The 10,455-nt window shown below is 44.2% G+C and overlaps 1 protein-coding gene across 1 annotated transcript; it reads right to left on the bottom strand.

Moving 5' to 3' along the window:
• Positions 1-2,042: 2,042 nt before the first annotated feature.
• Positions 2,043-9,596, bottom strand: LOC144889387 (uncharacterized). Its single transcript, XM_078769612.1, has 2 exons — positions 8,639-9,596; positions 2,043-2,287 (listed from the first exon to the last, which is right to left on the bottom strand). The coding sequence occupies exons 1-2, from the start codon at positions 9,247-9,249 to the stop codon at positions 2,149-2,151; spliced, it is 750 nt and encodes a 249-aa protein (XP_078625738.1). The 5' UTR covers positions 9,250-9,596; the 3' UTR covers positions 2,043-2,148.
• Between the last annotated feature and the right edge of the window lie 859 nt (positions 9,597-10,455).

Raw genomic sequence — 10,455 nt, 5'->3', positions numbered from 1 at the left:
CGAACTCTGACATGTCCCTAATGCAGGTGTAACTTCAACCGATTTGAGTACATGGATCAAACTAATTTTAGCACACTCTAGCTGTGGATCATGCGTGAGCACACGTACATGCATTATTCCGAGTTTTGTAAACCATCAAATAGATTGTTGTTTAAAGCCGAGGTAAAAATTGGAGTGGTAACGTGACAATGATGGACCAAATTACCTCATTTCCTTGTTTGAGGTCATACTGGCTCATGTGACCACTCCTTACACTATGTTCCATGGAGACGGTGGACCCTTTGCATATTACTTTCCATTCTGCATACAGAATAAAAAGATTTTCAATGCAAATGGTTTGATTCCCAACAGAGAATAGCCTTCAAAGGTGGAAACACGGAGGTGCAAGCCAAGATGCGCCCCTCTTCCCAGCGAGGCGTGCGCCCAACATAAGACGGTAGATTGGCCAAAACAGTCATTTCAGGTTTTAACATCAATTTGACTAAGAAATGAAAATTATTGTCGATGTTGACCTTCGTGTGTAAATAATGTGGTGGAGTAAAATAATGTGTAAATAATTTATTGTAATGTAACTCCCTCACTCTCTTCAATCCCACTCCTCCCTCCAGGTCTTTAAAACAGCTGTTCACCACCATCTCTTATCTTCCCCCATCCAAAACCTTGATATTTTCTACCCCCGCTAATTTCACCCCAGATGCACTTTTTTGAAATCCCAACCTCTTTCCTGAAGTCCTTGCAGTGTCCTTGTGTTTTATACTTCTCCCACCCACACCTCCTCCCCCCAAGCCCTCTCCCTCTCACAGATCTCCCGATGTCCCTGCTCTCAAATGTTGTGTTTGTGCTTCCCCTTCTCTCCCCATCTTGTCTACCGCTCCCCTTATTATATGTTTTGTGTGTCTATATGTTTTTTTTTGTGTGATAAATGTTAGCTCTTTCACAAGCTTCGATCCTGTATAAAAAAAGAAGAAAAAAATAAAATAAAAAAAGAAGAAAAGTACCTGAGAGAATTGGGTGTACCTCTGCACAACGAAACAGTTGGAGAACTTTATCAGGTCATTGAAAGGGTAGCTACCCGTACTGCAAACTCCTGATGTGGGCCGGTGCAAGGCCCGAGTGAACGAGTGTGTGCTACCCGATTCCAGACGACACTGATGGATCACTACCAGTGAATGGATTTGAACCTTCTGGTAATGCATCCTGCTGGCATAGCAGGATTGGTGATATATTTAATGGGCATCTACAATTGGAAAGACGATGCTGTGTGTCATTACGAAGTAGTGGTAACCAACTCTTCAACAAAGGACATCTTCGCAATGTGAAAATACAGCAAAGCTTGTGTATTGGGATTGGGTGCCTCTGAACACCGATAGGAAGGTCATAGGGTAAGTTTAAAATTGTGATATTTACGATTTTATTGCGATGTTGGGGGTGCATGGGGGGGGGGGGGTTGAGGAGTGGGAGCTATAGGAGCTGTGAGGGCTGTTATAAATATAGTTTGTTTGGTGCCATGGCCACAACACACATTATACTAGATTTTGTATCTACTAATTGCTAAAAGGAGAAGTGTGTGTGTCTATGTATATGTATATGTGTGCGTGTGCATGTGCGTGGTGATACACTGCCGCCGCTCGCCTGTATCAACAGGAAATGGTAGGACCTCAATCCTTTTCATCCACGGACATTTCTTGTATTTACTATTTCCGTGAGTCTGATTTGCATCCAGGAACACAACAATGATGGTTAACCATTATAAAAAGTTGCCACTACTTTAAATGCTGAAAATTGTGTTCAAAAGACTATTTGCATTACAGATTTTGAGGAGCATCGGCAGGTTAAAAGTGCTCGGCGAGCAAAACCGAGTCACTGAAAACGCGCACACAGCGCATGCGCAAATGCCTCTTTTGCATTCATGCGTCACTTTGAAAGTCCCGCATGATATGATGACATCAACCAATGTAGCAATGAAGTATCACGACAAATTATTGAATCACCTTTGTTCTCCTGCTTAATTTTTCTAAAACATTTTTGTTTTTTTGTTTTGTGGAATACAACATATCTTGAGGTGGAAACATCATCAGCACTGACCAAATGTATATTGATCGTGCACTGTTGTCTTCAAATATTATTGAAAAGGAAAAACAATATTTTTTAAAATGTTACCTTCAAGATGGCGTTGGGATCTCGGTTAGGCATCCCACGTGGAGGAACTCTGCCAAATAACTTCCAGCCTGGTTCACTCTCATTGGCAGCAATCAGTCGATCCCGATCTTTACCAATAAATAAACTCCTGTAAACATGTTGCAGCAGAATTTTACGTTATTTAATATAATGTGGTATTCCAACAAAGGTGAAACAATACTCACCAATGACATTCAAAGGGATTCAAATGGAATGACTATTTTTAGTTAAAAACACACAAATAACTAGAATGGCACGTGGTAGAGAGCAAACCTCTGCCAGATTGAACAGTTTACGTTTTGTATTCCACCGATTGGTCGGATCTGGATTCGTACCTGAACCAAAATCTAATCGGCTTGTTCTTACCACTTACCCAACTCATCCACCTAGTTTTGTCAAAAGTCGTCCACAACTTTTTGAAACATCATGCTATATATTGTTCGTTTTTGGACTCATCGCTTGATGATGAAGAGCCGCATATAAAAATTAAATAATTCACTTATCCAGATACGGATCTTCACCAAAATCAAATTGATTTGTCCTCGTCACACACCCCACCTGTCCACCAACTTTAGTCCGAATCTGTCAATAACCTTTTGAGATATTGTGCTATATATTGGTTTGAGCCCACTCAGTGTGTTCAGAGCCAGACAAAACAGGAGGGGGAAAGGCTGTCACCTTGGAAGACACCACGTCGTATCTTTGCTCATGGGATTTCATTTGTTTCTTCCAAGTGACAAAGTATCAGCCCTGCATTACAGAGTGCCATTGCTTTCTCTATCAGTGTGACTATTTGGGGTTATATTTGTACACTTGCCTGCATTTTATAATCCATGAATGTGGGACACTATCAATAGCTTGTTTGGAATCTATCTAGGCTGTGGATAACTTGGTTTTGTCGAGGCTTTGCAATTTTCGAGTATGGTACATACTTGATCTAATTTTGATTTAAATCCCATTCTCACGGTAACGAAAACCTATCATGGACGGACGGACGGACAGCCAGAAGGACAACCCAAGAACATAATGCCTCTGGCAACTTAATTGCGGTGGCGGCATAAACATTTAAAATAACTTTGTAATGAAAAGAGTATGGGAATACCATTTAATGCACCATAATTTCACAAATCTGGCAATATATGGTTTGTTTCCTTCAATGTCTCAATCAAATACTTCTTTGTAATTGCATCCTATGGTGTGAGGGGACTATACCAGCATTTTTAAGCAACTGCAGCAGAAACTTGGGGGGTTTTTTTTCCTCCTAGTTATAATTTTGATCCCATAATTCAGCTTTTATTGCATGGGACGATTTTATAATTGAAAGCAAAGTTTAATCTCCCCCCCACCAGATAAAGATATTCTTCCTGTATGACAACTATAGCTTCATCTATATACACAGTACACACAAGACCGAGTTTGCTGGCTTCCTTGACGACTCCATTCAGCAAGAGGCGAGTACGTCCATTAGGTATGCTGAACATCATGAGTATGTCTTAATCAAGTACTTTTTAACGTAAGTATTCACATCCATGTTCTCCCAGTAGGCAGATTCAGTACTGACATAAGTTTCTTGGCAAGGGTTATAATGGGTTGTTTGCCATTGCCTTCCTGGCGTTGTTTGTCCGTGCTCTACCCTTTTAAATGTTGAGCACCAAGGAAATAGCACGTACCATTTTAATGTCTATGGTCTGAATCGGCCGGGTTCGAACCACCGACCTCCCAGACTCAGAGCGGACGCTCTACCTATTATGCCACCGGGTCTGGTTAGTACATCTATCAATTACATACATGAGCATGAATGTAATTCGAAATATGAGTACGTCTATTAATTACTTACTAATGGAGTATGAGTGAATGAATGAATGAATGATCGTTTTAAGGCCATTTTCCCCACTAGAGCGGGGGTTAGCCTTGCGGGCCCCATGACAATCATAGTTCCCTGTTTGAGGCAATGTTTTTATGGCCGGATGCCCTTCCTGACGCCAACCCTTGGTCGCCTCTTACGATGCGCAGGGATACGGTGTACCTATTCTAAATCGGGGTAAACACCGTGATCATTCATCCCAGCAAGCTGGTACTCAATTTGCCGACCTCGGAAGGATGACAGGCCGGGCCCCCCCCCCCCCCCCCCGCATTAATTCAGCGATCGACCGGGATTCAAACCGAGGATCCTAGGATCCCAAGCCGGCACCCTAACTGCTAAGCCAACACCAGGCTATTGGAGCATGAGTACATCTTTAACTATGTATCGTACTAGTTGAATGAGAGTATGACCAAGTACAGTATGTAGTGGAATATAGTTAATGCTGTGAAGCTCTCTTGCCACATAATGTGGCAAACTATTTTAGGCCCTAAAATCATGGCTGTATCAATTTAATCAGTTATTTTGCTTCAGAAAATATTGCACTCTACTTCAAATTCACCTTCTATACCCTCCGACACCACCAAAAGAGTGGGTAAACATCTAATGTGCAATAAAACAACAACAACAACATGCATTTTAAAGGCCATTTTCCCTACTAGAGCGGGGGTTAGCCTTGCAGTCCCCATAAAAATCTTCTCCATTTTGCCCTATTTTCTGCATCTCTCCTTGTTAACCCCCTTGCCCGCATTTCTTCTTCGACCATCTTTAGCCAAGTCTTTCTCGGTCTTCCCCGTCCTCTACTTCCTTGTACATTCATTTCCATCACTCTTCTCAACCAGTCACTTACATCCTTCCTCAACACATGACCAAACCATCTCAACCTGTTCCTCTTCACAGCATCAATCACAGGCTCTATTCCCATCATCTTTCGCAATTCATAATTTGTCTTCCTCTCTCTCAACGATACTCCGCACATCCGTCGAACCATTCGCATTTCCACCCTTTCCAACCTTCGTTGCTGCTCTACGTTCATGACCCATGTCTCGCTCCCATAAATCATAACACTTCTCACACATGCAGCATACACCTTTCCCTTCAGCTTCAACGACACTCCCCTCATCATCAGCACGCCACTCAGTTCCCGAAACTTCTTCCATGCACATCTCACTCTAGCAACCGTTGCCGAGTCTGATCCACCTTCTCCATTCAGCACGTCTCCGAGGTAGCAAAATGTTTTCACACCTTCCAGCTTCACGCCGTCTCCAAGATCCAACTCAGCATTTCCTCCATCTGCAGCTCTCTCTGTGCACACCTTACATTTGAATGTAGCTGCCACACTGGTTAATGACCCTCTCAGGCCACTACATTTTTGATGAACCCACTCAGCGCACATTGTACATTGAATGGAGTTCACTCCGACACCCTTCCTACACACAGCACAGGGCCACTTCCCAGTTCTTTCCACCTCACCACATGCTTTACCACTTGCCATCACCTTTGTCTTTCCGATATTCACCTTCAGACCTTTTGTCTCCATACATTCCTTCCACTTGTTCATCTTTTCCTTCAGTCCATCCATACTTTCCGCAATCAACACCAGATCATCTGCATACAACTCCCACGGTAAACCCTCCTTTACGTTCTGAGCCAGCACCTCCATCACAGCTACAAATAGTAGTGGACTTAGTACCGACCCCTGATGCACTCCCACCTTCATCTCAAACTCACCACTGTTCCCGTCCTTCGTCCTTACAGCTGTGCGCGCTCTTTTGTGCATTGCCATCACTACTCTGATCAACCATTCCTCCACTCCTAACTTCCTCAATGCCCATGTCAATACTTTGCGTGGAACCCTATCGAATGCTTTCTCCAGATCAACAAACCCAAGAAACAACTTCTTCCTCTTCTCCATGTACTTCTCCTGCAACTGCCTCACAATAAAGAGCGCGTCTGTCGTTCCTCTTCCTGGCATAAATCCAAACTGCATTTCGTCGATCTTAACCTTCTTCCTTATCCTCCTCTCCAACACCCTTTCCAATACCTTCATTCCATGCTCCAATAACTTTATCGCTCGGTACGAGCCACACTGAATACAGAGGGTCACCTTTCCCCTTGTATAGAGGGACGAGGGTACTCAGTTCCCAATCCACTGGAATGCGGCCTTCTTTCACCACCAGTTTACAGATCTCTGTCATTCTCTTCACACCCCAACTTCCTGCTGCCTTCAACATATCTCCCACAACTCCCGTCGGCCCTCCCGCTTTTCCACTCTTCATTGCTTTTATCGCTTCCTCAACTTCCTTCTCGGTTATCTTCTCTGCCGGTCCTAAAACTGGGTTACTCTCTATGTTGCCATCCCATTCATTCTCTGTATTCAACAGCATTTCCATATATCTTTTCCATCTTCCTTTAATTCCATCTGGGTCGACAACGATTTGTCCCACTTCATCCTTCAAGCAACTCACCCCCATCACATCACACCTCTCTTTCGCTATCTGCTTTGCAATCCTGAATACTGCTTTCTGACCCTCTTCTGAATCCAAGCGTTCTCCGAACATTTTCCTACATGCCTCCTGCGCCTTTGCTACCTCTTTCTTTGCAGCCTTCCTGGCTGCCTTATAACTTTCATGCTCTGCTGTTTCTGCTCCCGTACCCTTCGCCTTCTGCCACTCCTTGAATTTCTTCCTCTTCTCGTCAATCCTCTTTCCAACTTCATCATCCCACCACCATGTTTCCGAGTGCCTTGGTGGTCCTTTTGTCCATCCACATACCTCACCAACGGCTCCCAACAGACTAGCTTTCATTGACATCCAACCACTTTCAAGCTCAACCACATCATCCTCCACCCTACTCAGCCTCTCTTTTAATGCCTCCCTTACTGTCACCTCTTTCAACCTCCACACCTTCATTCTCGGTTGGCACTTCACCCGCCGAGCTCTCCTCGCACCTTTCACCCTTATGTCGCAGACAACCAAGTGGTGCTGTGAAACAGCCTCCTCCCCCGGGATCACCTTTGTGTCCCGGAGGTGCCCCCTATCTCGCCTACGCACCATCAGGTAGTCAACGGTTGTCGTCGACCCACCTGACGTGTATGTAACAAGCTTATTATCCTCTTTCTGGAACTGAGTATTACAAATCAACAAATCAGCTCCATCAGCAAACTCCAAAATCCTTTCACCTTCTCAATTTCTCACACCATATCCGTAACCCCCATGAACTCCCTCAAAACCATCCATACTCCTTCGCACATGTCCATTTAGGTCTCCTCCCACCACAACAACTTCCTCATCTTTCACGTTTTCCATCAGCTTCTCTATCGCACACCAGAACTTGTCCTTCTCTTCATCACTTCGACCAACCTGCGGAGCATATCCCGAGATGACGTTCACCAAGAGCTTTCCAATCATCATTTTCACCATCATCAACCTATCACTCACTCTCGTCACACTCACCACACTGTCTACAAACTCCTCAGAAAACAGGACACCAACACCATTCACGCCCTCCAGGCACCCTTGCCACACAAACTTGTATTTCTGGCCCTGCCTACCCTTCCGATCAGAAACCGATCTCCACTTCGGGCTGTTCCCTGCCCATATGTACTTGTAATTGTCATGGTTCTCTTTTTGAGGCAATGGTTTTATGGCCGGATGCCCTTCCTGACACCAACCCTCTTAGTCGTCTCTTACGACACGCAGGGATACGATGTACCCATTCTAACCAGGGTACACTGGGAAACGTTTAAAACATGGAAATTCTGGGGGGGGGGGGGGGGGGGGGAGGGCGGCGTCAGCATCACGGCTGCGGTTTAAACATATTCCAACAATATCCAAACAGAACCATGAAAACCATGAAAAACAATCTGGGAAAAGTCTCCAAGCAAGAACGTGGATTTGAGAAAGAAGGAGCAGAGGCGGAAGAAAAACGAGATACAGGGGGCGGGGCACAAGTCGAGACGAGAAGGAGAGCGAACAAGCACGTGTCCGGGAGGAGAAAGAATCAATATCGACTTCTTTGTCTATCCGTTTGTCCTGTTTTTAAAAACGCCGGACAAAGGGTAAGATGCCCGCGAGAGGCAGGGGGGACAAAAGAAAATCAAAGAAACAAGCAAATACTATGAAGGAAAGAACTTACACTCACAAAACACCGACGGGGGGAAGGGAGCCCGGAAAGACCAGGCCGCGCACGAGGCGCGAATAAAAAACGACCAATCACACACAAATCCGCAACAACCACAAAACCAAAACTAAACAGAAACACACAACAACACACACACAACAAAACAACCAGCGGAAACCCGACAAAGACACGAATGGGAAAACGCTCAAACTTCGATGCCGTGGAGAGATCGAAGCAAGCCTCGTTGCCCGAGGGACCGGAAGTCCCACCTAATGTGCAATAAAAACAAGTTCGAAAAACAAACAAATGAACCTTGAGCCCCCTTAACAACCGCAACACCTAACTTTTACTTATTTAAGTTTAGAGAAAGGAATACATTCATCAACATAATTGTGGCCGCTATTGCCATAAGCTGAGTTTTACAAATCCCAATATTTCACAACGAAATCATCATTTACAAGTATTTTTCCGCCTTACCGAGAAAGAAGTCCAGAGATGCCAGTAATAGGGGGTTTTGTGCTTCCTGTGTTACATTTATCAAACAACATCTTCTTTTCAACTCGGGAAGAATTCCAATCCCAGCTGTTCCGCCTGTGAAGATTGACTTCCATAAAGGCAAAGTCATCAGCATGCAAGTGCTCATCCACCTGCACTGTTGATGGGCTTGCAGCTTCAGCTCCAGAACACATGGAGGCAGTGCCTATGTATATCTCTGTGCTCACACTTGACACGCTGCTTCGCTCTGATGAATCAATTTGCTCAGGTACCTCCCGCAGCTCCGATAAATTCTGCTCCACATACTCCGGCTCAACTTCCATGAACACACATGAACCAGTGGCATGGGAATGCTTTAAAAGGCATCTGGAAATTGATGTTTCTGGTGAAGCATTAGCATCATGCCCATCTTCCCGATTCACAGATCGGACTGGTTGCATGTGCTCAGGGTTGCTCACCTGTAAAACCGGAGCGCTCGAGTCCAATGGTGATGATCCTTTTGTATTGTCCTGCACAACTGTACCAGCATATGTGCAAATCACTTCATCACTATCAGAAACCTCAAGCGGACAAGTATCAGTAGCCGCTAGCATCGCAAGTCCAATATATCATGGGTATGGCTTTACTACAGAAACATGGTGGCTCAGCAGCGATTGCAAATGGGCAAGTAGTTGACATCACAAGCAAAGGATAATACATGTGTCAGCATTGTTACAAACTCAACGCAATTCCATCCTCTGCACTTGAAAGTGCACGATCAAACATGTAAAGTGAGGCCCAATTTTTCTTGCTTTTGGCAGCAGTGGAAGAATGTGATTTGAGGAATTTTCAGTTGTCAAACGCAAAAGCAAAGCAGAGATAAGTTTTGGATTGGATAAAGCCTCTGCCAGGCTGGCTTGTTGCTCCCTTTGTGCTTCAAACAAACCAAACAGAAAACCTGGAAAAAAAAAACAGGATGATCACAAAACAGTACATCACCTTATACAAAACACCAAAAGCAATACAGAATTTTATTACTACATAAGAACTCAAAAAAAGTTTTGTATATAATGCATTATCTTTTATTTATATATTATTATTATTTATTATTTATTATTATTATATTATATTTTTCTCTCTATATTATAAAATAAAGTTTTTGTTTGTTTGTCTGCGCGTGCTAATCTCCTGAACCGTGAAAGATAGGAGGAAACCTCTAATACAAAAAATGTCGGGACAGGCCCCGGGAAGGTTTTAGGCTAGGTGGCGAGACCGGTCGAGGCCCACCTCGGCCGGGTTGGGACCATTTCACAATTAAAAGCTAAGCTAAATTATAGTAGTCAATCTTCTACGGCCACGAGTAAAAGCTGAATTATAGTAGTAAATTCATTCAAAAAGAACCCGGGCAACGCCGGGTGCTTTCAGCTAGTTATATATATAAAATAAAGTTTTTGTTTGTTTGTCTGCACGCACTAATCTCCTGAACGGTGAAAGATAGGAGGAAACCTCAGAAACCAAAAATGTCGGGATAGGCCCCGGGAAGGTTTTAGGCTAGGTGGCGAGGCCGGTCGAGGCCGCCTCGGCCAGGCTGGGCCCATTTCCCAATTAAAAGCTGAGCTGAATTATAGTAGTCAATCTTCTACGGCCACGAGTAAAAGCTGAATTATAGTAATATATTCATTCAAAAAGAACTAAAAATGTCAGGACGGGCCCCGGGAAGGTTATAGGCTGGGTGGCGAGGCCAGTCGAGGCCGCTTCGGCCGGGCTGGGCCCATTTCGCAATTAAAAGCTGAGCTGAGTTATAGTAGTCAATCTTCTTC

Source organism: Myxine glutinosa, unplaced genomic scaffold, assembly GCF_964187855.1.
Source record: "Myxine glutinosa unplaced genomic scaffold, kmMyxGlut1.1 SCAFFOLD_3418, whole genome shotgun sequence".
Classification (NCBI taxonomy): Eukaryota; Metazoa; Chordata; class Myxini; order Myxiniformes; family Myxinidae; genus Myxine; species Myxine glutinosa.
The sequence above is the reverse complement of the archived record's forward strand: the minus strand, read 5'-3'. Positions and strand labels throughout refer to the sequence as shown.